Below are 26,319 nucleotides of genomic sequence, written 5' to 3'. Positions count from 1 at the left end.
TGCTGAGGGTGCACAAGATATCACCAAATGAGTAATCCGGAGACTCGGAGTTAGCGGGTGAAGCTGGCAGAAATGGATGTTTTTCGCGTCCTGAAGTCGTACAGTTGGGCAACGTGAATGGATCAATTTCTCTGGGCCAGCCGAGGTCAAACGGATTATAAATATATTGGAAAGTCGTGAGAATGGGTATCTTAATTCTTGTCAATGCGAAAGATTGCCTCAGTCGATGGGCTGGCTGTAAAGAAAGTTGGTGGTATCTGTGCGATGCCGTGCTGGAGTATTTGTAGCAGAGGCACATGCCATAGGAAAACTCGGTTCTGGTCTGGGCGACTTTCGCTGGGCAGGTTGTTGATGTTGAGACAGGCACGTGGGGATCTGCTGTGGGCATCGATCAACCACCAAAAGCACCCCTGGTTGCGATGCCTAGATCCTCCATAGTGGGGGCCTAGACACAGACGATGCGCCCCTGAACCACCAACGCAAATAGAGGCCCTGCCGCAAACAGGCTATTGCACGCCAGTAAGCCTGTGTCCCACCCCCACTTTCTTAACCTCACCACTGTTTGGTGCCAGTCAGCCGCCCACTTTGTGACCGTTTCAGCATTCACACACTGGCAAAACGTGTAACATCATCGATCCTGTCGCCAGCTTTCGTCCTTAATCACCCGAGCCTCCATAGCGTCTCTGATCACATCCAGCACACAGATCACCGAGTTGTTCCCACTTGAATGGTTTGTTCCGTTCATGGTAGTATCTCCGTTCGATTGTTTGTTGGCTTCTCTTGTGGTGGTGCCGGTGATAGGAGAGTGACCAAGGACTGCTAAGCGAGCAGCGTTTGATGCTTGTTCCCAACTTTCCATGCTGAACTTGCCTTCACTCTCCATCAACAACGTCGTGCCATCTTTACTGAAGGCAAATACATGCAGGCTTGCGCATTTACTGCGCTGGGATACTCCCGGATAGATGATAACCTGGCCGTTGTCACGGCCAATGCCGATGAGCGCGGCGCCAACCAATGTTTTCATTTGCACAGCTGCGTCTAAGCATCCAAGGATGGCAGCATTGAGTGCCGAAGTAAGCAAGTCGAGATAAGTCTCACCTTGCCCGGCCCCTCTGACTCCGCCAGGGAGGCTCTCGTCACTTTCGACGGACATCACTTGAAGCGTAATCTCCAGCATGGTTCGTGGAGTCTCATGGCCAAGGACGATGGGTTCGAGCGTTCGTTTGATGAGTTCTTCAACGTGTCGTTCTTTGACCATTCCCACACCATTATGTGGTCTAAGATTGACTTCAATCAGGGTCGACTCAGGAATCTCATCAGATCGGTACGGGACTTCGACCGGGTAATTGACACCGGCGATAATTTTGTAGCCATTACGTGGTGCGCTGTAAGTTGCCGATCCATCTGCGTTGGTCAACGTATGCAGAGATACCCGAGGAGGCTCGCTTATCAGTAGGGTAGCCATGATCAGGGTTGAGAGATGGCAAATATTTGTCGGAATAGAACAGAGTTCGTGGCCATGTGAAGGATTTTATATTGAAAAGGCCGTGCCAAGAGCCGTTAGCGCAAGGCTGTGAGTGCAAAGGAGACAGTGATGAGAGCATCTGCCGTAAAAGCGATTCACATTAAAAGAATGGTGAAATACAGTATGCTCCTTGGCGAATTGATAGAATCCAGCATGGAGGGGCTCAATTCGTTGTACATATGCTTGAATTCTAAGCCAGAGCCGCCCGGGTATCAAAAAGTGAAGCAAATCAACCGGGCAGTGCCCTCATTACACCTTCGAAGGCCACCAACGCCATAGCATTCGCAGGGAACGCCCTCAGAAAGCAGGGCACGAAGCCCCTCCAGTACCCTCTCCATCCAGATTCTCTATACACAGTAGTGGCGGCATCCTTCCAGTGTCTAAAGCGAGGAGTGCCATCGTTGAGCGCACCGCCCAATGGGTCCGTCATGATGCGTTGCTTGACCACGTCGGAAGGGTAGGACGTCAGCCAGAAGACCTGCGCCGACAGCCCGCCTGCCCAGAAGTTGATTGCAGGAGTAGAAAGAGAAGTGTGTTTCTTGAACCAAGTCGTCAGGATGTCGTAGCTGCCCCACCAAAAGAAGAAGAATGAGCGAAAGATTAATGTTGAGAAGAGGCCGTGATACAAGCCCGCAATGCCGTGGGAACGGAGAATCTTTCCTGTGCAGTCTATAGGGCCGCTGTACAGCCTGTCCTTCTTCTTCGCTGCGTATTGAATCTGCAATCTTGCCTTGACATGTTCAACGGGCGCAGCAATAAAAGACACCGTAGCCCCCGCCATGATTCCAGCGATCCCATGCCCGAAGGCAGGTAATTTCTCCTTCGAAAGCTCTGTGGCGGTCTTCCCGCGTCGGAAAGCCGGGTTGGCAAAGATATTGTCATGCAACAACCTCCGGTAAACTGTCAGGCTTCCTAGCATGACGGAGTCCATGGCCATCCATCCTAGCAGCGGCGGGGTTGCACCCTTGTAGATTCCCGCGACACCTTCTCTTCTTAGCGTCTGCAACAGACAGTCCAGCGGGCCTTTGAATTGAGACTTCTGCGAAGTTTGCAAGCGAACCTTGACGGTATCGAACGGGTGGCCGACCGAGAGTTTTGCTATACCCGAGAAAACGCCTGCGACGAAGCCTTTGTAGTTCTTTGCGAGCGACCTTGTTCTCGACTCCTCATTGACGGTCTTCTTTGGTTGGCTCAGAGCTTCAGTAACGGCTCCCGTGTGATCATTTTGCGGCCTGAGTTATGGTAAGCATGTGTGAAGGACAACGAGCAAAGATAGAAATGAGGTTGTCTTTCGGTCCATACCTGCCCAAGGTTTCTGACATGCTGATAGAACGACTGCAGGCGGGTTCTGCTTGCTATCGACTTCAGGGAGTCGCAGACAAGGCTGCAGCCATTCTTAAAGTAATACAGCTTACCTGTATCTTGCAGACAGGCCCAACAATCGTGAAATGGCTGCCGACAATGTTTTTGCGAGAGAGCTGGAGATATGAACCACATCTTGATCGGGGACGATTTAGCTTCCCCGACACCCTGTGTGACGTTGTGGATCTGGGCAGCGGGCCAACAGTGGCTCCCATCAGAAGAATATTTTGGTGTGGGCAGCTTGCCCGTAGCCTGTCCCCTACTTGACCCGTGGTCGTGGTGCCAACAGATCGCCACCATGGAGGACCTCCTCCGCTGTGACGGCGCATCTTATTCAGTTGCTACCATCTCTATTTCCCCAAATCTAGCACTCTATCCCTAGCAGGCCAGACTGTGAACTCTCGTGCGCAGCGACAATGGAGAGACCCACAAACGGGAGTGCGCCCACGAAAGTGTGGACTACGCTCATCACAAATACCCAGTATCTCTCAGGACTCCTTACGCTCGAGTATTCCTTGAAAAAATCTGGCTCGCGATATCCTCTCGTCGCACTTTATACTGACACTTTTCCCCCCGAAGGCCTGCAAGCCCTCGAAAGGCGAGGCATACCGGCGAAACACATACCCTACCTCCTACCTTCCATCCCCAAGGAGTACGCCAATGATCCACGTTTCTACGACTGCTGGAGTAAATTAACCCCCTTCAGCCTCATCGAGTATGAGCGGGTGGTGCAACTGGACAGTGACATGATGGTTCTGAAAAATATGGATGAACTGATGGAGCTGGAGCTCGATCCGCCCGAGATGAACGGCGAGGGAAACAGGGTATACGCTGCTAGCCATGCTTGCGCGTGTAACCCCTTGAACAAAGCGCACTATCCCAAACATTGGATACCGGAGAACTGTGGATTCACCTCGCAACACAATACACCAGATGATGCCCAGGTTAACGGGCCACCTCCTACAGCGGGGATAGGATCCCCGAATGGCGGTCTAGTGGTGTGCAACCCTAGCCAAGGTGTCTACGACAAGATCCTTCACGCCATGAAGAACGGCGACTTGACCTCGAGCTACGACTTTGCCGACCAGAGCTTGCTTGGCGACCAGTTCTACGGCCGATGGGTTGGATTGCCATATATCTACAATGCTCTGAAAACGTTGAGGTGGAAGGGCGTACATGACGCCATATGGCGTGATGACCAAGTGAAGAATGTCCATTTTATCCTCAGTCCAAAGCCCTGGGATGAGAAATTCGAAGACATCCAGGACGACACGCACAGGTGGTGGCACCGCATAAACGACGAAAGACTGGCCCATGAAAAGTCCCAGGAGATCGACGACGGGTTTTAGAGCAAGTGGAGGTTGATTGGAAGGGGCGAGGTACTACTTGTAGTATTAATGGGATCCGAGGAAGACGCGCACGATAGAGACAGATAGACCGATAGACCGAGAGCATAGATATAAACGCCGATAGCTGGCAGGGGCGCTGCAGAAACGGCATTCCCTAGCCCACTTTGCGTCCTTCAACAGGACTCCTGCCGCAGTCTCGCTGTCGAGCTTGCTCTGCAGCCAAATCTTTGCAGTTCCGTAATCATAACCGGACCGGGGCTGGATGGTGATGTCTCTGATGGCCTGCTCCGGGATGGTCGATTGCTGTATGGCCAACCCCCAAACTTGAGCGTAAAACGCTGATGTGGCTGCAAATGTTCGCACCAGCTAGCCGTCCCCCAATTCTAGGTGAACGCCATGACACTTGACACGAGCGCTTTCCAAGGCGGCAACACTCCGAGACTCTCAATTAGAGCTAGACATTTGAAAAGGACTGGTATCGATGGAGACAAGTCCAACATTACGGCCGCGAGGCTGAAGACTCCACTGACAGGTCAGATCATCTCGCAACAATTGTTTGGTACTTCGTTCGCCGATGAGCACAACCAGAGGCCTAACACCGGAAAGCGCTGTAGCCTACGTACGCGTCGTAACTTGAATCGACGGCGCCGCCGATGGGAAGTCTCCAGACTCTACCAATCAAAAGATAGCCGGGAAAAATAGAGTCAGAAAATATGTCTGTCCCGTCTGCGTTGTTGAATCATTGGTGAAATATGGGGGAAATCATCCTAAAGTCTCTCTTTATTTTCTTCGTCGCCTGACTGTGGAATGTCTTTTGAGATTGGTGAGTCTGAAGGGGTTTTAATGGAGAGAATGTGAGAAAACACCTATGTACGGAGTACAGACGGCAGTCCGAGGCAAAGTTTGGTCTTGACCTCGTTCAACAAAGCAGGCGGTGGCGGAAGAATCAGGGGCAGAGATTCATTGGACAGCGAGATACTCACCCAGTCAAGCATGCATTCCTGTTCCTTGGTCTGTCGTACACAGCCTCTATTGGCTGTTACAAAGTCACTTGGTCTGGTTCTCAAATGAAGCCTGGGGTGGCGAATGTAGCGAGACACTGCGAAGATGGGTTACAACGGGCCATGATCCATCCAGCGGGCCAAGGGCTGCAGTGGGAAGACACACAATATTGCCAAAAAATTGTGGGTGACATGCATCACTTCACTGACGAGTCGAGACTCAGCAGCTTCGGCCTGCCACTTCCCATCACAATTTCCCAACTTGGTCGACTCGCGCCTTTCCTGTGAGCACACGACACCAGTGTTCCATGCACGCTCAACACTTCCTCACGGAAAGTCTTCTCGATGAACCAGAGGGGCTTCGTCTTTCTTTCTCCCACGAACACGAGTTCGAGAGAATTGCACTGCATGGCACTCATCTGACCTGACGTTCCTTCTGATTCTGCAGCTAGGCCGATATCTCCTCACTCCCACCCAACCAGCAAATGTCTCGAGCACAAAGTGATTGCCAAATGGTCAGAAGAGAGACGGGTTACTAACACTTGCCGTTGCATCCGCAGGCTCTTCCTCCTCGTCAAAACAACGAGTGCCCAGCTGAGGCCTACAGCCGTGCCTACTTGTCCCGGCGCAGGGCCCCAAAGCTCAGGAGGAGGCCTGTAACTGACTGGTCGAAGGGTTTCTCTGGACCACGCGAGAGGGAGCAAAGATGAGGAAAAAGAAGGTGCTGGGCAGCGGACGAAGCGTTTGAAGCCAATGGTGGTGGTGCTGCTTCACCTCCACCTACATTCTTCCATCAGTCCATCGGAATCTGCGGTCATGAGTCGATACCGATGAGTCCCCCACGCCTAGATCCTCTTCTCGCAGCGATCTTCTCCTGACGAGCGGCAGAAATATCACAAATTCAGACTGCCCGAGGAAATTCTTGAGCCATTAGTGGCTGGGATTAAAGAGCACGGTCAGCATTTTTGCTCCAATATTCCCACTCCAATGGCTCCGTGCAACGTGGAAGTACAGACTGCGAATGATGACAGCGACGGCGCAGCCCATGGTGCCAGATTACTGTGAAAGGAGTCTCGCAACTGGGCTTCCCCGTCTGCAGACACTCCCAATTCGCAGCCCCAAGATCAGCATACCGCCCAATGTCAGCTACAGCGGCGCAGTGGGGCGCAGGCCAGAAAGCAATGAGACCTGCAGTCTGGCCAAATGGATCAACGAGGCAAGAAGACGGGCTTTGACCTATTTGCTAGAACGGGCACCGCAAGGACAGCCGACTGAGGCAATTGGGGCTGGCGCCACCGAGATGAAACCACCTGTGACAGGACGAGGAACCGTCGCATCGGCCAGTCAGCGGCGGCCTGTAGCCGACCATCTCTCACACTGGCTCGCTGCCCCTGCTTCCTCGGGCGTTGAGGTCCGCAGTCCCGTTCCACAAGGTGCCTGCATTGGCCCAAGCACCAATCCAAAATTGCCGAAGATGGGCTCCTACTCAGCACCGTCTCCTGCACCTTGACCGCCCGCTTGAGCCCGGCTTCCTAGCTACAACAATTGTTCGAGCCATGCGTTTTCTTCGCATACGTCGTCCTGCGTACGCCGAATCTGAGGCGAGTGGAGTGGGATTTTGCATCACGCAGCTGGGCCGAAGTCCTCCCTGTCAAAGGCAAGCTAGTCCGCCTCTTCAAGCCCTGACTCTCCCTCGTTTTTCGCGCAATTCTGGCATGAGGATATCACCACCCCTACCGTCACAAGCACTTTCTTTGCCCATCACATTCCCATCACTTCAGACCACGGTTGCCAGCAACTGTGCAAAGCTCTCGAATCCATTCTCTGTCTCTTCTCAAAGATTATTATTTCTTCTTCCTCTTATGCACGTTTCCTTTCTCCGACGTGAGACAGAACTGTCATCCATGAAGTGCAACAGCGAGAATAACAAAACCGACGGGGTCCCGAAAGTATTTCGACGTCACGCCTAGCATCTATTGAGACCTGCTTGTGTGACCTCTGTGCTTCTCCTGAGTCCCGCAATTGCAGTGTACATTGAGTGTGCACTTGTTCTAGACGTTGACACAAACGCCTCACCGCTTCCTTCGTACCTGAGCCCTTCTTCCGTGCCTGATTTTGTGAAGCAATACTCTTTCACCACCTCTGTGAACTGGGCAATCGGTGCATAAAGATTTGACCTGCTCCACGCTACGCAACACAGGCGAACATCACTCGGGTCATTGAAGAGCACATTTCCAGCCTCACACCGCGCCTTTCAGTCACCTCCAAGCCATGTGTGTGCGTACAAAGACCTCGTACGGGTGCGGATGCGAATACAAGACCACCGCCGAGTGCCACTCTTCCCGTTGCGCCGGCCTCGAAAGATATCACTACCCTAGGAGTGGTGACTGCCGCACCTGCAAAGAAGCGGGCAGTGCATCAACACGAGGGCGAGATGGCAAAGGCAGATACGGGCAAGAGATCGGCCGGCGAAGACACTCGAGGGACGATGATGAAGCCTCCATTGACGAACTACCAGACACCGCCGAAGTTGGTGATGGGATAAGTCCGTGGGCACCTCCATCTTCACGAGAAAAGGAGTGGAGCAGCCATTCCAGGAAAAAGGCAGATGATGCTTGGTTGCAGGAGCACGCAGAGCGAAATTTCGACCTACAAAGCATCCGCGAATCTCTGCCAGACTATCCTCCTTCTGATCGCGGATCCCCCGTCGCCCCCGCCTCCCCTCGACGACATGCCCGGGTCTATTTGGTCGACGACGATCTGCACTACGATCGTGGTGACAACCATGAGAGACGTCATCGGCGCGAGGAATCGGGCAAGAGTCTTCCTGTCGAGATACGCAGCAGAAACGTCTACCGTCGGCGAAGACAAGATAGCCAAGACAGCTTCGAAAGCATGCGCAGCTCACGCTCGTCGGCCCGAAAGCATACCCCTGCGCCCACCACTTACACGGCGTACGAGTACAATGACGTTCACGATTCAGGCTATGGCTCATATGGCTCTCGAGCATCCAATGGATACCGAGGAGCGAAGACCGAGCCCTACGCCTATCCACCATCACCGCCACCGCGAGTCGTGAGCATCAAATCACCCTCACCTCATTCTTATGTCCCCTACGGAGTCGGTCCCGTTAATATTGTCACGCGTGCCCCGACGTACGGGTACAGCCCTCCAAGGTACTGATTTGGTAGGAACAAAAGGTTTTTGTTCTTTGCAGCAATGCATCCACCAGGCGTTTTGAGCCCAAGGCACGGCTGCACAAGGCATTACATGGTCTTTGCATCGATGCAGGCAATTGAGCATCAGTCCCTTTTCCCTCTGTCAACTGCATGACGATGCCTCGCGTGTCTACAAGCTTGTTCCAGTCAAGAGATATACAAATTTCAGCAATGCAATGCCAAGATGCTAATCAGCAGGCATCTGTGGGCGCTCCAGGAGAGTTGGTTGTCGATTAACGTTTATGTGCTGAAGGCGTCCAGGTTGTTATTGGACAGAAAGAGAGACACGGGTGTCTCTGATGTATGAATGTTATAATGTGGTTCCACGATGTCAATGGGGCGAATGAGTGAACGATGGTGGCGGACGACTCGGACTATATCGGGGTGTTTGATTTAACGATACAGGGCACGGCGTCTGAGAAGACTCCAAGGGCGGCTAAGAGGAGGAAACGTTGGATGCTATAGTCAGTACTTCTATTTAGTTCAGGAGAGGTACCTTGTGACTTGTATCTATTATACTTCCTGAACTATGGTGTTCCGGTCTTCTGAGCACGCTTCTCACTGTTTATTCTGATGATTCCGATGCTCTCCCCGTGATTGACACGCCCCTGTGACTTATGTATGGAGCTGATGTTTTCAATTGCGGAGTGGCCATTCCGGTTCTGTTCTTACAGCTGCCCTCTTGCTTCTCTCAGAGCCCCGACGAATGTCTCAAGTAAGTGCCTACCAGGGCAGGCAGATGCGTAGAAACCCTTGAAAATCAATGATGGAGTAAGAGCTGGGGTGTGCCTGACACCTACCTGGCGCACTTCTTTACTTAGCTGGCAAGATAATCGGCGGGGGGGAGGAGGGGTGTGCCTGGCTCCCGAACCTGCCAAACTCAGGTACGACGTACATATGGACGAGGGACGAGGGTGGCTGAGAAGCGACGATGGTGGCGGCCGGACTCAGCTGCCCAACCAGCAGGTGCAGCTCCTTAGGGTGCCTCGGGCTGAGCTGAACCATGCGAGATGAACATGACCAAGATGGGGGCTGTGTAGGTATTTCGCAGGAACCGACCATGCACTCAGCAGTCCGCATATCACATTCCTATTTTATTCCAATGAAGCGAGCGAGGAACAGGTATTGCTTCCCAGAGCACACCTCCCCTTCCTTTTTCTAGGCTGCTTGGTAGGATTTCTAGGGCAAGAGAGAAGGAAAAGAACAGGAAGGTTCTCTGTGAACGAGGACACAGCCCGACAGCCATCTGGATAACATGAACTGGAGGTATACACATCTCTCGCTTGAATTTTCTGTATTTAATGCCTTATTCGACATGTGCATGAGACCATTTCCCCTCATTATCTGTCTCTCTCTTTGTCTCTCTCTCTGTGTGCATTACAGTCGATCGCCAAGCTCGCAATGAAGCAATATCGCATTATCTCCTAATGGATTCACTCAGCATAGGACTGATTAGATGACATCCATTGTGTCTCCTTCCGCCCAACGTCTTCTGACGGCCATATCTCTCTGGGACTCGAGTCCAATCTCTCTGGCTGTGCAATGGCTGTCAAATTGAACGGTGCGCGAGAAATCTCCATACTGCTGACACACACACGCACAGCATAGCAGGGCATCAAGCAAGCAGAAACAGACCTTTCGAAGTGGCCTCTCGCCTCAACAGGTCTCAGCGTAGCGGAAACCGACTTGCTCAACCACGCACGACGCATCCACATTGTCAGCCGGTGTTCTGTTCGTTGGAGGCGTTCTAACAGAACTCTTTCTCCGACACGATGGCCTTCTCGCTCTCGTAGTCGCTCCCCCGCAACGTGCTCGAGCCACCCACGCTCTCGCAGTCCTTTTCTTTCGGCGAGCCCTGCTTCTTCATCGCGGCCTTGAGCTTCGCACAGGTCCAACGCTCCGACTTCTCGAACTTGGCCTTTCTGTCCTTGTTCTCCCTGTCAAATTCGGCCGCCCAGTCGATTTTTTTCATCTGGCCGTTCTTCTGCACCATAACATCGCCCGAGGGCACCCACTCCGAGGACTTCCCCATGGAAGTGATGTCGCCGAGCTTGGCGACGCCGTGACCCACAGTCTTCATGGCGAGGCCAATTCCCGAGATTGCGACGGCCGCGGTACGCAAGGGGAACTTGGCGACGCGGACGTGGCGCGGTTCCTTGATCTGGACCATTGGCATGCGGGGAAGGGCTTTGACGTCTCCGGGTTTGAGGGCCAGGACCCAATCCCAGGTATACTGCGAAGTATCGCCGCGGTATTGGAAATAGAAATTCCCCTGTGTAGCAGCACTTGTTAGCACCGACTGCTAAGCAGCGCCTTGGACATGGCTGGTGACAGGTCCCAAGGGGTGCAAATTGAACTTACCATGCCGGACTTGTCAGCCACCGTCCACTGCAGGCGCTGGGTATTTGGGACGACGACAGGCTTCGTGACAATGACAACCACAAACTGGATCTTGGCGTCCTTCGAGCGGCTTCTGGTGTCAGCGATCGGACAGTATTCGTAGTCGGCGAAATTCTTCCTATCCACTGCCAGGAGTTTGGCGCTTGGGAGGAGGTGGACATGCTCGGTTGGGGACAAAACAGTGACTGAGGCGTCGCAGAGAATGTCAGAGTCCAAGGCCAAGGTACGGAAAGGAACGACTATAGGGAGGGAGGGGGGAGAGGAAGAAGAAGAAGAGGAAGCAGCAGAGAGGTCTATACATAGCCATTCGTAGATGTTCTGCACAACTTCCTTGACGGTCATATTCGCGATACCCAACTCGAGATGGTTCGGACCCCATTCTGCTCGCTCCTTCTCCTTTGTACCATGCTGAAGATACAGATTCACGCTGGCAAAGTTGCGTCCGCCCTTGATGGCCAGCTCCCGGAACTTCTTGGCGGTCTCGAGCTTGTCGGTGGTCTTGGAGTCTGCAAGGTGCTCGGTGATGAGGAATACATTTTGGCCAGTGCCCGCGGTGTCATCTTTGAGGACATCGAGACAGACGGCAAGCTTCTCGGCTTCGGATTCTTCGGGTGTGGTGTGACGGGAGAGGACACAGTCGCCGATCATGTCTTTGAGACTGGTGGCATGGGGGGTGTTGGTGGTCGGGTCGTTGACATAAATCCATGGATGTCTGGACAGAGCCGGAGGAGAGGTGAAGCTCAAGAATCTGGATGATTTCTTGCCCATCTTGATCAGGTTTGTCGTGGGATGGAGGGGTAGGGACGACTGATTCACAGGCGGACAGGGTGGGATACGCGTGGTTGGTTGAGCAAAGGCGGAAGGATAACGACAGACGACAGACGTAAGATGTGGTCGAGAAGGTGAGGAGAGCTTGACCAACCTGTCACTGCCTAATCAACCCTTCACACAACGACAGAGAAAGAAGTGAAGGGTGAAAGTCAAGTAGTCACTGAGTGAGGGAGAATTCACCTTGGACACTTGACTTGACGGGAACTCAAGGAGGGTGCCAATTGTCTCTTTTGCTTGCACGAGTGGGACACTGGACACAACGGGCATTGGGAAACCAGGCAAGGCTGAAAGTCATCCGTTACTTGTCTGTCAATCAGTGCCCGGAAGAAGCTAGTATTCGTGAGTTGCACTGCGATATTAGCACATTTGAATCATGGTTAAGTTCAAGGCTACGCGGATCACCACATCCTTGTGCCACCGCCTTGTCAGGCAGACTTCAGAGTCTCGTCTCCATGAGGCACCCGCATGTGTCCAAGCTTCCCGAGCCCCTCCTCTCTTTCTCTTGTGATAGTCCTGGACGGAGTTGGGTCCGTCATGTTGGCCAATCAAGGCAGAGCTCTAAGCATCTGAGAATTTGTGCAAAGAGAGCTTCTGATAGAATTCAAGATTTTGGCGGGCAACCGGTGTGTGGAGGCGCCCGATGGGCCAACCATCTCTTCCGGCTGTTTGATTCGTCCATGCTCCAACCACACACTGGTGTGTTCGTGGCCATGCAGAAGCCCGGCTGCTCCTCTCTAGACGCCCAGATCGAGAACACAGCAGGCGTTCCGACCTAGCACGGCAGCTATCAGTCAAATGGTATTGGGCGGAGCGCGCCCGACGTGCCCATCCGCTTCCTCATTTCCTCGCCCGCTGCAACCGTACTGGGTACTTTGATACCACAGCAGTCGCCCCAGTAGTCAGGCTCGTGTCCGTATTCCTTCACATGCTGCATTCGCTCGGCCTGGGCCCGCAGTGTCTCTTCGTCCAATTGGCCCATGTTTTCCGTGCCCGGAATCAGGCCTCCAAACAGAAAGTGCTGCATGATGGGCAACTTGCCCAGGACTTCCTTGACAAACATCTTCCTCATGCCGTCTTCCACCTTCTGCCAGCTCTTTGCGCCCGAGATGTCGTCTAGCATGGGGCTATGCCAACGCAGTCCCTTGACCGTCTTGACACTATCCACCCATCGGACCTGGTTGAGGTAGATGTAGTCGTCGCCCTCCTCGTCCAGAACAACATTGTTGTGGATCGACCTGGGCGTGATATAGGCATGCCCGATGAGCTGACTTGCCCCGAACAAAAAGGGCAAGAACTGGTAGTCGTCAAGGCCCCAGACTCCATGGCTCCCTGCAGGTTCCAGGTAGTATGTGCTCTGAATCTTGCGCATGAGGTTGAGGTATCGGACAAAGGTGTGCATTACCACTGCAGGAAAGTCTTCTCGTTCGATATGCTTCAGTTGGTATAGACACAGCAACCACATCATAAAATTCAGCTCGTGGCCAGACCCGTAATCAAGCCGCTCCTCAGATCCAAAGGAATTGATCAAATAGACAGATATCTCTTTGATGGCATCCTCATTGTGCAGCCCCAGTACCTCCTTGTGTATCTTGTCCACATCTCTTACAATAGCTTTGTGCAAACTGCGGAAGACCGGATTGCCAAACCTCGATCCTGTGTCGAGAGGAGGATATTGATTTAGCATTCCTTCCAGGAAGTCGAGAACGGAATCAAGTTTCTTGATGGTGGTCGACAGGTCTCGAGCGTCCAGCGACGAAATTCGACGACCGCGGACAGAGTCCGCAAGCGTAAAGATCCATGCCTTTATCAGCACGTATGTTGGTGAGGCGAGGAACTTCTCATGGTCGGCGGGTGACAGGATTCGCTTGACAGGCGTGGTGAAATGTACAGACTCGATCGACGGAGGAGGAGGTAAGGTAGGTGTCTGTGGAGTAGGATCTGATGGACCGGATTTCTGAGAAGGCTTCCTTCGAGGGCCAGGGATCAACTTTGGAATTTCATAAGCCACCTTGCCATTCCGGTTGTCAGCGCTGGCATCGGTATGATTGATTGATTCTTGAGATGCCATGGTGTAAGATGTTCTGTATCCCTGAAGTTTGCTTTCTCAACATCGACCACTCCGTCAGAACGAATACTATAGATTTTCGGTGGTGGCGTGAAAGCTAGAAGCTGGCCCCGTCACCCCGGTTGCCCAAGGATGTTTCATTCCGGCCTCACTAGCCCCTCCTCATACCTAATATTACTAGGTAAAGGTACCTAGCAGATTACCCCGCGTAGACGCTGGCTAATTATTTATCAGTTTAATCAGCAATGAGGGAGTGCTGTGCATTTTTTGTCTTTACCTCTACTGTCTATCTCTACCTACCAGCGTATTTCCCCATGGCACCTCGAGCTACCTACTTCGAGACTGCACTACATACCTTCATTCATGCGATTTTCTCTGTAGTCCCGTCTGGCCTTGTCCTCCAATGACCTCTACAGTCTTGCGCGGAGCTGGTTCTGGGCTGACCGTTTCCAGTAGCTATCCTTCAGCTGTATCACTTCGAACCCCAGTTCAGCCCATTTCTCGTCCCAAGGAGGCAGTTCATATGCAGAGGTATTTGCTGCCGGTGGCCCGGCCAGATCGCGGAGGAAGCTGTAATACTCACTCCAGTCGCCTTTGATCTCATGGAAGTTGATCCCGGGCCCTTTATACTGCAGTCTCTTTACTTCCCAGACATCTTGTTCATAGGGTGGGGGCAATGGTCTGCCCTCGCGCCCTGCAAAATAACGAGCTACTGCAACAGCTTGGTACTCATACACGCGAAAACTGACGCCAGCTTTGAGTTGTCCAATGATGGTAAGGGATGGATCACCGATCTTGAACAAATGTTGGTAAAACCCTGCCAGACGGTTGTTTGGTGTCACCGGGTCTGGCGACAGGAAGGGGTAGGACAGCTTGTAACCCGTGGCGAAAATAACTTTTTCAATGCCCGAAACTCGGGTGGCGTCATCGAACTCGACAGCGATTCCAGTAGGTGTCGAGTTGATTTCTTTGAGCGTTGGCTTGATCACCACGTTGGGCAATTCGAACGCAGACTTGAAGAATTCATTGGTGCCGCGTTGCGCAAGATACAGAGGTCCGTTGACCGTACCCTGAATGTCGGAGACAATATCAGCAGCGGAGACATTTCCTCCTACCACTACTACCCTCTTCCCTACATAATCATCGGGCGAGCGATATGCTTTCGAGTGCTCGAATACTTCAGGTTGGGCCGCATATGCATTCCTCAATCCAGGAATTTCCGGGACAGTTGGGATATTGTAATGCCCTGTCGCCACAACAATGGCATCAAAGGTCTCTTGCCACCAATATTCATGGGGCCGGCCGTGCGAGAGGTGATCGGATCGTCGTAACGTCAGAACCCATTTCCCATTCACCTTCTCAACCTTTTCGACACTGGTGTTGAAGGAAACAAGATGATAGTGATCTCGGAAGACGTCTTCCAGATAACCGGCAACTGTCCGGAAAGGTCGAGTGGGATTGTCACGGCCGTATCGTTCGATGGAGATGGCTGAGTTCAGTTCAGGAAATGGGGTGTGGGTGAAAGCCATAACTTTGGCACCGACATTACTGTCGAGACCATCGTATACCCCCGTCCGAGCGCTGGTGTCTTCGGAGGACAACGGGGCTTGGTGTGGGAACCGTGAGGGGAGAGAGCGCTTCAATTGACCATCCAGACCGGTCGAGAAGGAATCCGGGATAGGGTCATAGTTCCATGTGCCTCCCACTCGGTCTCGTCGTTCAAAGACCCGAATCTTTTCAAAGATGTTCTCGTCGGACAATGCTCTGACAGCAGAAATACCCGAGGGCCCAGTACCAATGACGGCGACTGTCTTATACCGTGCAGACATTTCTGTGAGTGGTCGCAACGCGATAGATGGCAAGAACAGTGGAAACCAACACATGCAAGAATGTCTTATTGACTCACCTGAGACTTTGTGTTGCAGTTATCAATGTCGACGCATCCACATATATCACACTCGGCACAAATTTTCGCACCGACATGAATTACAAATTGCTACTCCACACTGTCGACATGGACAAGAGGCTTTAGCTTGCTTGGGCTCGCCATTCAATCGCTCAGGAGTATAGAACGAATCATTGCTCTGTTTCATACTGTCCTTAGCGGAAGGAAGGCAGAAAACTCGACACATACTGAATGACGTGATTCTAGACACGAATGAGGCGTGCGTCCGGCTTCAGATCTCGGCACCATCTTCGAAGCCAACAGTTCTTCGTCTGCACCAGGAAGTCAAAGCAAGTCAGGCAATTTGGTAGGGGTTTATACGACCGACACAAAGAAGAATACCAAGCCTGGGAGGTTAGAAACTTGGACTCTGGCTGCAATGGCTTGTGGCTCTATCTCTACATTCGGATCTCTTATAGTCTGCTTTCCCTCACAAGTGTATCACCACGTTCTGTGTGAGCTGCGACCACTGCAGCAAACGTCTTTTGGACATCGTGCTCGCTCAACCACGTAGTACTGCCGCGATTAAGCATCTTTCTCCGGAGCTCCTCATCAGACTGTGGCGGTGTGTCTTTCATGCTGGAATGGACGCTGCGCAACAGTCTATCCGTGTGGGGTCGCCTTGTCTCTTCGTACAGTTCCAAAGCAGTCTGCAGTTGGAACTCAGAAGGCTTCGAGCTCTGCCATTCAGGGATCACATGTCGCAAGGACATGAATAACGCGTACGCATCGTCGAGTGCCAGCGAGCCTCCTGTCGCGTGGGCCCCGCCATGGGCGTGGGCCGCATCGCCGACGAGTGTAGCACATGAGCCGAACACCCAGGTCGCTATCGCCTGGCCTGCATAGTTGGGAAAACGTCGGACGCTGGGCGTCGCTTCGGTAAGAGCGTGAACGACAGGGTTCCAGTCCCGATAGAGCTCGCGGAACAGTTCGACGGAGCCCACGTCATTCCAAGTGCCTATGTCGCTTTCATAACCCTGAGGGAGGTTGACTGGATTATACATGCCCACCACCGTGAACTGATTGCGACCCAACCTCGATGCAAAGAAGTTCCGATCTTGCCCCCACCAATGAGTCGAGTCAGCAGGGAGGTCCGGGATATGCTTGACCAGAGACAGATCAAATGTGGCTCGCAAAGCAGTCCGGTTCGTGTAGCTCAGCTGGAAGTGTGGCACAAAGGCCTTTCGGACTTTCGAGTTGATGCCATCAGCCCCGATCAACAGATCTCCCACTGCTGTTGTGCCATCCTGGAACTCTAAGCTCGCGGTGTTGTCCCCGACCCTGGCTCCAATAACCTTCTTATTTAGATGAATCAATTCTCTTGGAACATGCTGGAGCAGAGCTTGATGGAGGTGGGCTCGATGAAATCTGGCGGTGTGATGGCGTAGGTCGGCAACAGCCTCGAAATGGTCCACACTGACAATCTCGTTCGTTTTCCAATGCCTGTGCCTTGATTCAGCAACAACTACAGCCAGAAAGAGTCATGACAGGGGGTGATCTTGAGCTGGCGGGGACTTCTCTTTGGCAGCCTGTTTCGTTGTGATCTGAACGCTTCTCTCATACACTCACCAATGACAACAACGACAATAACGACACAACGGGACATTCCACTGACCTGTAAATCATGGGTATCCCAGCTGGGCCCCGAAAAGCAACCTCATCATCGAGAGCATTGCCCACGCCCAGTCTTTCCAGTGTACGCAGACCCTGTGACTGGTCAGCACGGAGGAAGATTTGCACAGCCAAGACACCACTACATTCGGACTGAGGGCGATACTTGCGCCGATTTCTTTGAGCTCAGGAGAGCGCTCGTACAACTCCACGTCGATATAGGGAAGCTGTCTCAGGGCAATGCCCGTCGCCAGGCCGGCGATCCCCGCACCAGCGATAATAACCTTAAGTCGACCTTCCTCCATATCTGTGACTTGTGACGAGAGATGAGAACGACGCCCAAGGACTGTTGTTCATATGTTCGGTGTCAATTTGACTCGCTTATAAGCATCGGACATGTACAATGAAGCATCGGTATGATCCCGTTCAAACATCGTCGCGTATGTCCACGCCTGCGGATAATATCACGCAGGAGACGCGAGATAATGTATGACGCAAAAGGCACTTGTATCACGCAAAGTTAGGGATTCCCTCTACTACTGGCCCCCCGACCGTTATGCGACCCGAGTGACCAGGATATTCAACAGCAGATTCAGGGACGATCTTCTATCACGCGGCATTGGCAGAGCCTGCAAGGAGCATGGACACAGAGGAACGAGCAGCAAGATCCTCTTGTAAGATCCTCTTGTACAAGGGTAGTTATGTGCTCGATTGCAAATACTGGCTGGAATTGACGCCACGGATAGACTGAACGTGGGAGGGGCCATCTTTCCCACCCAGTACTCGTGGTAGATATGCCACCGAGGATGCTCCCTGCGGTCCCGGTTCCAGACTCTACCATGTCTTGTCGTGGTATCCCTCGCAAAGCTGCAATTGAAGGACTGGTTGCCTAGGTCCTGCCTCTCGAGTTTTCAACCTCTTGACAGAATGGAGGATTCTAAGGTTGCTACCATCAGTGATGCTGGACCCGTGGAGGAGACCAATTCTCCCAGACTTCCAGACCGATACGCCGATGAAAGCTACAAGCTGTTCAGCAGGGTACAGGTGGACGACCCAACGCCAGAAGAGGCTCGGATTATTCGCAACAAATGTCTGTGGAGGATCCTCCCCTTTCTATGCATAGGGTATCATTTGATGTACGTCGACAAGCAAACGGTACGAACTTCCACCTTCGAATGTCCCTCTCTCAAATTTTCGTGCCTCACTGACATTCCGTCGTGGAAAGCTTGGAAGTTCTGCCATCCTGGGCATCTTAAAGGATGCACATCTCAGTTCTAACCAGTACAACTGGCTTTCTTCGATATTTTACTTTGGGTACCTGCTGGCAGAATGGCCGCAAAACCGCGCGCTACAGTATTTCCCCGTGGGCAAGTGGCTTGCCTTCATGCTCATAGTGTGGTATGGACCCCGTTCATGAGCGCTGAACAAATCTCACAGAACGTGTGCAATAGGGGTGGCGTCACGTTGCTGCATATCCCCTGCAACAACTTTGCATCGCTCTTCGTGGTCCGATTTTTCCTCGGCACTTGCGAGGCGTGCATAGTTCCTGCGTTTCTACTCACTATGTCCATGTTCTTCACCTACAGAGAGCAGTCCATCTTGATGCCAATTATGTGGGCTGCAGGCAACTCTAGTCCGATAACTTCAGGCCTTCTCTCATACGGTGTCCTTTGGATAGAGACCGGAAGCTTCGCACCATGGAAGTGGTTCATGGGTAAGTCCACCGGTCTGTCGCGTTGTCTCCCAGGCGCTGATCTACAAAGTCATGACTGGGGGAATCACTATCGTTTTTAGTGTGGTCGTGTGGTTCCGATTTCCGGACAACCCGTTGCAAGCAAAGTTTCTCACACTCGAAGAACGTGCGCAAGCCGTACTTCGAATCAAGGAAAACCACTCGGGGATTGAGCAGAAGTATTTCAAACGCTACCAATTTATCGAAGCCCTCAGAGACCCAAAGACTTGGCTTTTCTTTCTTCATGCCTGGTCACAAGAGATGGCAAACGGTATTACAAATCAGTACTCGCTCATCATCAAATCCTTTGGCTTTACAGTTCTTCAGACTACCCTTCTAGGCTGTGTTACTGGCCTGACCGCCCTGATCTCGCTGTTGGCCGCAGCAGTGATTTTATGGAAGGCGCACGTAAGTGGCACCAGCACTAATACCAATGAGAATGGATTTTCTGCTAACCGTGCGTCAGAACTGCCGTGCCTGGGTGTCTGTGGTTGCATATATTCCCGGTGTCATTGCCAGTGCACTATTAATTGGTATGTTTTCCTGAGAGCGATATCTCTGCTGCTAACATGACCTCACAAGGCTTGCCGTGGTCGGACCGCTGGGGCCTCATCTGGGGCATTTGGATTCGTTCAACTACAGGAATCCCCTACGCCGTTGTTATGGTCTGGGCTGCGAATGTCTCCGCCGGACACACGAAGAAAACTACGGTGATTGCTCTCTATCATATTGGGTACGGGCTGGGAAACATACTCTCACCGCAGCTGTTCCAACCAAGATGGAAGGTATTAAGCACTTGGACGGACATCTTAAGAACTTGAACTGACGCCGATACAGCCACGATATATTCCAACATGGACCATCATTCTTATTGTACGTATGGCCAGTGGCTCTCACGTATGTAGGCTAATGGAGAACGACTAGGTCGCCGTCATCCTTCCGTCCTGCATTATTTTATATCTTCGCTACTATCTGATCAGCGAGAACAAACGCCGAGATGTTCTAGCAGCAATGGAAAGAGTCTCAAAGACTGGGGTCATTGAGTCAGTCACAGAGGAAGGTGTTACCGTTGCCCGCTTAGTGGATAACAATCAGCTTGACCTGACAGACCGCGAAAACCTTACCTTGTGAGTCCCAGGGGCGCGAGCAGTGTTTGGTCAAAGCAAATGCTGACACTTCGAGACAGCCGTTATGTTGTTTAAGGAACCTGACCAAGCGATGAAAATCTGAGATAAGAGAGCAGGAGATGGAATGAATACATGTCAGATACAGGCCTCGCTTCCTTGGCAGTAGGACAAAAAGGATGGAATATCGCGCCAATCGTTGGCGGATTACGAGGCACTGTAGGAGGTCAGGAGAGATCTGCCAGGAAATTCCTGGCCGCGAGCGCCGTATTTGGGACGTACATACGCCCGCTATTCTCTGGACTTTAGAGACGGCAAAAGAGGCCACATTGGGCATTGAAAGGGGCAACACATTCCTGAAGCCCCGGCGTGGTTACATGCCATGTCGCTCTCAGTCGCTCTCTTCTTTTGTCCCTCTACACAGCCAGTGGACGTTGCTCAACTTCCTCATTTCAGACTTTACAAATACAACTTCACCCCTACTTGATATCTGTCTTTGACTCCCAGTGTCCCGAGGGAGCCGGGCCGCCTTTGGGCTCAGTAAGTCTTATTTGTGGTTACACATGTCCCTTCTCCCGGAGCTCAAGTGGACCGATTCCTTCTTCTCACGATTCATCATGGAGTCCAGTGGTCGCAGAGGCGATCTCTGAAACATGTGTCAGCGACAGCCATCACAACAACGCCTGACGAGAAACCGTTACCGCCTGCTGTGCCCAAATTCCCCATATTAATCAGTTATAGAGATATTCCTGCATGTTCCCAGAATAAGGATCATATCCACGGCCAGTTTCGTCCAATTACCAATTCCTAGTGGAGTGCCTGCGAAGTCTAGGTCAAAATACACAACGAGACGGGCAATATCTGCTCCCACATCCTCGCCTCTTTATGGATGAACCTCCTTGCTGCTCGCTGCTATCACTACTGGCAAGAGCATTACCCATGGGAAAACAAAGATGATTTGATTTTGTTTACGTTCTTCTTCCTCGGGGACGCAATATCTTCACAATGTCTGCAGTATTCAACCTTTTCTCGAACCATTCTCCCGCAACCCATGACCTCTGCCACAAGCTCGATCTTCTTGGTATCGTCACGCTGAAGAGAGGCTGTTTCCCACCTGACGTATGGTATACATGTCCCTGCGTGCCTAGAAGAAACTAAACTTACCTGGATCGGAGTATGTTCGCTCGTGAGTGAGCACCCTGCTAGGAAGGACTGCTGAAGCTGAGGATCCATCTCAGGTGAGTCTGTTTGATCAGCTCCCCGCGGCAGTTTTCGTGCTTTTCGTGGAAAGAGATGGTACCCCAGCGTAGCGGCCTATTTGCGGTCTCCTCTTCACCTTGATGGCTTTCTCGGCGTTTTATCCTATTGCTGTGACGATAACGCAACTCGGGTGGGTCAAGGCGGACGAAGAGTATGGCGCATCTCCACACATCTTGACGATTCTTGTGTACGTCAGCTCCGTGGCTGTATATGCGGTAAGGAGGATGATGCATGTCTCGATGCAGGCGCTGACACGCGTATGCCGATTCTTTCTCCATGCAGTCTCGTTTTCTCGAAGCTGGGCCAGTTCGCTATCTGGAACCATTCTCATCACTATTTCATATTGGGATAGCCGTTGGCTTCCCCATTCACTACACGCCTTTTATGAAAGCAGCTCATCAGTTTCATGAAGTAAAGGGTTGTATGTCTCACGCCTAGCCGAAGAGGAGCGCTCCTTTCAATACCCTCCCGATTCTGCAGTCGGAAATGAGCATGATGAGTTTCACATCAGTTAAGGAAACAAGGTACGAGTATGGCGGTCAACTCATTGCAGGTCGAGTTTGTTGCAGGTTGGGAATGTTTTCTCCACTTAATTAGCCATGTCTGCCATTGGGCGAAGAGCTTCCCCTTGGGGCATCCGGTAGCGACAAACGTAGGGGCCGTCCTAGGCGTGCTAGGTGCACCCTCGTGCTTCTTCCCCACGAAAAGAGCGTCTCCGAATGGGCGACACAGCGCCTAGGCCAAATCAATGATCTCATCATCGATTGGCCAAATATTAGGTCTATCCCCATGTCTCACGAGTCTCGATCTCTGCAGGTCGTTTTAGACCCTCTTCACAAACATGATGCCGTGCTCCTCAGCTCTAGCACGCCATAACCTGGATTCTTGCACAATATTTGCAGCGTGCGCCATTTCTCAACCGTCCCGAAGGATCCTGCTTCAGACGCCTCACCACTAGCTCCCCAAGAATTCGTGATCGAAGCTCATTTGCTGTTCCGAACTGCGCTCGCAGCTGTTCATTCACTTTGGAACCGCATACCTTCGCCTATTGGTTCTAGCTCTCTCCCAACACGATATCTCCTGGCGCCGAGGGACTATCAAGTTTTAGAATTGCGGGATCACTAACCACAATTGCGATCCAGAACTCGTTGGACATGAGCCGTTTCGGTTCCGGGGCTACGGATATCATATGGTGTCCCACCAAGCTATGAAGCTATGGCATCGCACGATCACGACCGCAATGGCCAATCTGGATCTCTTTCTACGTCTTCAGACATAACTCCAGAGTCAGCAGCGCAGACGCATCCTCCCAGGCGGCAATCTAGCATTCGCTTTTCGGAGAGCACCAAGGCGCATTCCCGAGCCCCCATGTCGTCCTATCGTCGAACACCCAGCGAGTCGGACGAGATCACTCCTATCCGAACGGCAGACGGACAGTCAGACCGTCGGTATAACACTACTGAGGACGGGACTCACCAAAGCACTCTCGGGTCTTCAACGCTGGGTTCGTCGACCCTTGCAGGCTCAGGTCAGGAAGAGGAACAAGATGGTGGGCAGAAAAAAGAATCTAAATTTTCCTGGATACCACAATGGCTCAAGAAGATTCCTGAAAAATATGGTTCAGTCACCCTGGAGAACAAGGGATCTGTGGCCCGGGATCACCTTGCTCTAGAGAGAACCTTCCTCGCCTGGCTGAGGACCAGCCTGGCATTTGCAAGCATTGGCATTGCTATCACTCAGCTCTTTCGCCTAAACACCACGATCCAAAGTCGCAGCGAGTCTCTCAGTACGCGAGAGACAATACCCCTTTCACCTTTTGTTGGACATTCGATGCCGGCTGAGCTACTGCCACTTCTGCAACAATTCGCCGCATCAGCTGCTGGAACGCCACCTACGACACCTACTCTAGGCCCTACCCTCCTCGACCAACTACTTCTCCTTCCGCCGCGTGATGTCAGCGACCCTGGTACCTCTCATGACTACTCGGGCGACAACAACGTCGAAATCGCTGCGTTCAACGATGTCGCTGCCACAAAACTGCGCCACGTTGGCAAGCCGCTTGGAGCAACCTTCATTGCCATCTCGATTGTCATTTTGTTCATCGGCTTCCACCGCTACTTCGAGGCCCAGTACTGGATCATCCGCGGCAAGTTTCCCGCAAGTCGGGGCAGCATCTTCACCGTGTCGTTTATTACGGGATCCCTTATTATCGCGAGCTTTGTCGTGGTGCTCGCTATATCCTCGACTAGTTATGAGAAGAAAAAGTAATATCATGTCAAGTCATGTACCATAAGGGCGGGACAGCATCGATGATGCGACATACCTATTTTGGTGTTTGCGTGGACTGGCGCAACACGGCAGGTTGTTGGGTGTGAGACCGCAATGAGCGCCGGAGTTGCCAATCTTGTTCGGATCAATGGGTGAAATATTGGTATTACTTCCTGAATGGGGAGACCCAGCCAGGGTGGCTCAACTTTATGCCCCTGCGCGGCTTAAAGGAGTTTTGAGGCGTTGGCACTTGAAAGCGAAAAGGGATGGAACGCGACGGTGTCCAGCGCAGCAACAGCAGTCCGTGTCGGTCCGACAAGCTGTCGCGTGTCTTCAAAATCGCGTAATACGAGATGTCAAATCATAAAAAGTCAGTACTTGGTATACTCCCTGGCGATGGTAGCCTTGATGCATTCCCTTCCCACAATGAAGCACCGAGCCCGTGAGTACGGTAGGTAAGAAGTGGAGTTTCTCATATTGAGATAAACCCCTCTATTCCAGTGCCTTAACCATTGCACAGGTATGTCTCTTACGGGACAACAATCGGTGCTCAAAAGCACGGGGATATCTAGCCAGGATGACAGAGATCGGCTGTCAGCCCTCAGCCAGCCCAGAGAAGAGGCGTCGTAGGCGAGCAAGCCCGTGTGGCTCGGAAGATTTCTCAGTTGTGCAGCTGCAAGTCATCTCGATTCCTCGCTTGAGATCTTGGCTTTCGTGGTCATTTCCAGTGCCCAGCCACCATCTTTTTCGTGTCTAGGTCTCCGTGCTGGCGTTGCTCGTGCGCGAATACGCACTTGCGAGGATCCAACAAAAAAAAGGCTAAAGTGCTTGCATGCGCGTTCCAAGATTGCAGGAGCAAACAAGTCCGAGAGGGTGAAACAAACAAGCAACATGGCGTTTTGGAGGCTTTCCAGAGGCGCTTGATAAGGTTGTGCCAACTCTGCGGTTGTGGTTGGGTGACAATCGATAAGGGCCGGCGACGTCAAATCTTTGCTTAATTTAGTAGAGGCCGCCAATCAGCTCGCTCAGATCAGGTCTTGAGGCACCCGTCGTCGCTGTTTGACCTTGAGAGACCCACACACTTCTCAGGGTACCTTCTCAGGGTACATTCTCAGGGTACCCCGTAGTACGTACCTACTTCTCCCCACTGGTTCCAGAAAAGAAAACACTTGGCGGCGAAAGCCACGATGCAAACGGGCGGTGGCTTGGGGACTCTGCAAGAACTCGAGACCGTTGTCATCGTGGCGTGGTGCTTCCTCTATACGGCGTATATCCCTGAACCTGACAACGGCGGCGACTGTTTGAGCTCTAAGAGGTTGCACGTATATGCTGATCATCATCCTCTTTCGTAGCACCAAGCACGCTCTTTCGCAAGCCGGGATAACGTGTCATTCCGCTCCACTCCAATCATACTCGTTCTCTTCGAAAAGATCCAGTGTGGAGAAGGGAGGTTGCATTGCGTCCGCTGCCAGACTCGCGGTCAACCGCCAACAATCAGCTGCTGACTTCTGGGAACATACATCAATTATTGGTTTTTCTTGGTTTTGGCGAGAGGTCGCTGTATCGCTTCAGTCTCGAAAGAAAGTGGCTTTTTGGTTGCAGGGTAGCACAGCTCGATCAATAGTACCCAAGTCTGACACAAGGGGATGTCTTATTGACGAAGCAGCAACCCTCAATTGGACCTGCTCGGGATCAGAGTCTGTACAAGTAGTAGTAGAATGGACCAGCGAGCCTCCCATGTCCATGGCCCCATTCTGCGGGTCTCTTCATCCCAGCTTGAAGACCACGCGGTACGAGTTCTGTTGCGATGCAGAAGGGAGAAGATGTATCAAATACTGGCAAGAGAAATGGGACTCTGTCGTGGACTCAGGTACTTACATAGGTACACGGAATGGGTCCCGGGCCAACCCAAAAGTATCGGTTTGTTGTTTCACTCCCCAAGACGGCCCCGTACTCCGTAAGTGTATGAGCAACCACGCTCTTTGTATTTTGTGCTCCCCCTCCTGGTGCCGATTAAAGTCCTCAAACTGTAGGTAGTGAGGTGTACTGCTGCTTGCTGCACTCAGCTATTTTCTTGTTGTGTGCGGGTGGGTAATTTGGGATCTGGTAAGCGAGCAGAGTGCATGCGTAGAGGTTGCGTGGCCTTTATCTCGGTCTGGCTTGATTTTGGGATGCAGAGGAGCTTAGCAATGTCTCTGAGGAAATGATTAGCTTCCTAGTCACCTCCGCAATCAAGCTCTATTTTCCCTTGATTCCAAGATACCCTTATCAGCACTCTCGCTTCATCAGAGTGTCCACGTTTGAAAACCAAGGCCAGCACCAACGGTTCGTAGGCGACTGTTGTTGGTCTCTGGACGGTCGCTGCTTTGTCCTCGCATTCGTTTGTTTGAGCCAAGGTCCCAAGCCAATGACAAAAGGGCAGGGAGCTGGAACATGGGACAAAATAACTTTGGATCCCAAGCTAGCTTTGTTAGCGGACGATCGATGGCGCTCCCAGTGGAGTTGCAATTTCTTTGTGGTGCGGCGCAGGCCCTTGAACCGCAGGGGCGCCAATGGACGGGTGCAGGGGTGCACTCCAGGCTTTACCTGTTCCTGAGCGCCAACTGGGCCACCCCCAGACACAAAGGA

General features: G+C 52.2%; 10 protein-coding genes across 10 annotated transcripts; 4 read left to right on the top strand and 6 right to left on the bottom strand.

Annotated features, from left to right (window-relative positions):
• Nucleotides 1-628: 628 nt before the first annotated feature.
• On the bottom strand, nucleotides 629-1,465 carry AYL99_10222 (hypothetical protein; the record flags this gene model as incomplete). Its single annotated transcript, XM_018841728.1, has 1 exon — nucleotides 629-1,465. The coding sequence occupies one exon, from the start codon at nucleotides 1,463-1,465 to the stop codon at nucleotides 629-631; it is 837 nt and encodes a 278-aa protein (XP_018688616.1).
• Nucleotides 1,466-1,754: 289 nt separating this feature from the next.
• Nucleotides 1,755-2,847, bottom strand: AYL99_10221 (hypothetical protein; the record flags this gene model as incomplete). Its single annotated transcript, XM_018841727.1, has 2 exons — nucleotides 1,755-2,757; nucleotides 2,828-2,847. 2 exons carry the CDS (start codon nucleotides 2,845-2,847, stop codon nucleotides 1,755-1,757), a joined length of 1,023 nt encoding a protein of 340 aa, XP_018688615.1.
• Nucleotides 2,848-3,303: 456 nt separating this feature from the next.
• On the top strand, nucleotides 3,304-4,236 carry AYL99_10220 (hypothetical protein; the record flags this gene model as incomplete). The annotated part of the gene is made up of 1 exon (XM_018841726.1): nucleotides 3,304-4,236. One exon carries the CDS (start codon nucleotides 3,304-3,306, stop codon nucleotides 4,234-4,236), a length of 933 nt encoding a protein of 310 aa, XP_018688614.1.
• Nucleotides 4,237-7,508: 3,272 nt separating this feature from the next.
• On the top strand, nucleotides 7,509-8,420 carry AYL99_10219 (hypothetical protein; the record flags this gene model as incomplete). The annotated part of the gene is made up of 1 exon (XM_018841725.1): nucleotides 7,509-8,420. One exon carries the CDS (start codon nucleotides 7,509-7,511, stop codon nucleotides 8,418-8,420), a length of 912 nt encoding a protein of 303 aa, XP_018688613.1.
• Nucleotides 8,421-10,202: 1,782 nt separating this feature from the next.
• AYL99_10218 (hypothetical protein) lies at nucleotides 10,203-11,623 on the bottom strand (the record flags this gene model as incomplete). Its single annotated transcript, XM_018841724.1, has 2 exons — nucleotides 10,203-10,727; nucleotides 10,817-11,623. The coding sequence occupies 2 exons, from the start codon at nucleotides 11,621-11,623 to the stop codon at nucleotides 10,203-10,205; spliced, it is 1,332 nt and encodes a 443-aa protein (XP_018688612.1).
• Nucleotides 11,624-12,473: 850 nt separating this feature from the next.
• AYL99_10217 (hypothetical protein) lies at nucleotides 12,474-13,754 on the bottom strand (the record flags this gene model as incomplete). Its single annotated transcript, XM_018841723.1, has 1 exon — nucleotides 12,474-13,754. One exon carries the CDS (start codon nucleotides 13,752-13,754, stop codon nucleotides 12,474-12,476), a length of 1,281 nt encoding a protein of 426 aa, XP_018688611.1.
• Nucleotides 13,755-14,161: 407 nt separating this feature from the next.
• Nucleotides 14,162-15,580, bottom strand: AYL99_10216 (dimethylaniline monooxygenase; the record flags this gene model as incomplete). The annotated part of the gene is made up of 1 exon (XM_018841722.1): nucleotides 14,162-15,580. The coding sequence occupies one exon, from the start codon at nucleotides 15,578-15,580 to the stop codon at nucleotides 14,162-14,164; it is 1,419 nt and encodes a 472-aa protein (XP_018688610.1).
• A 529-nt stretch (nucleotides 15,581-16,109) lies between these two features.
• On the bottom strand, nucleotides 16,110-17,612 carry AYL99_10215 (salicylate hydroxylase, variant; the record flags this gene model as incomplete). The annotated part of the gene is made up of 3 exons (XM_018841721.1): nucleotides 16,110-17,139; nucleotides 17,312-17,403; nucleotides 17,454-17,612. The coding sequence occupies 3 exons, from the start codon at nucleotides 17,610-17,612 to the stop codon at nucleotides 16,110-16,112; spliced, it is 1,281 nt and encodes a 426-aa protein (XP_018688609.1).
• A 622-nt stretch (nucleotides 17,613-18,234) lies between these two features.
• AYL99_10214 (MFS transporter, ACS family, allantoate permease) lies at nucleotides 18,235-20,241 on the top strand (the record flags this gene model as incomplete). The annotated part of the gene is made up of 9 exons (XM_018841720.1): nucleotides 18,235-18,462; nucleotides 18,533-18,705; nucleotides 18,759-19,021; nucleotides 19,071-19,447; nucleotides 19,506-19,572; nucleotides 19,622-19,824; nucleotides 19,877-19,912; nucleotides 19,964-20,166; nucleotides 20,226-20,241. The coding sequence occupies 9 exons, from the start codon at nucleotides 18,235-18,237 to the stop codon at nucleotides 20,239-20,241; spliced, it is 1,566 nt and encodes a 521-aa protein (XP_018688608.1).
• Nucleotides 20,242-22,638: 2,397 nt separating this feature from the next.
• AYL99_10213 (hypothetical protein) lies at nucleotides 22,639-23,691 on the top strand (the record flags this gene model as incomplete). The annotated part of the gene is made up of 1 exon (XM_018841719.1): nucleotides 22,639-23,691. The coding sequence occupies one exon, from the start codon at nucleotides 22,639-22,641 to the stop codon at nucleotides 23,689-23,691; it is 1,053 nt and encodes a 350-aa protein (XP_018688607.1).
• Between the last annotated feature and the right edge of the window lie 2,628 nt (nucleotides 23,692-26,319).

This window comes from Fonsecaea erecta, assembly GCF_001651985.1.
Source record: "Fonsecaea erecta strain CBS 125763 chromosome Unknown Scaff11, whole genome shotgun sequence".
Lineage (NCBI taxonomy): Eukaryota > Fungi > Ascomycota > Eurotiomycetes > Chaetothyriales > Herpotrichiellaceae > Fonsecaea > Fonsecaea erecta.
Note: the sequence above shows the minus strand (reverse complement) of the source record. Positions and strands in the feature narration are given on the sequence as shown.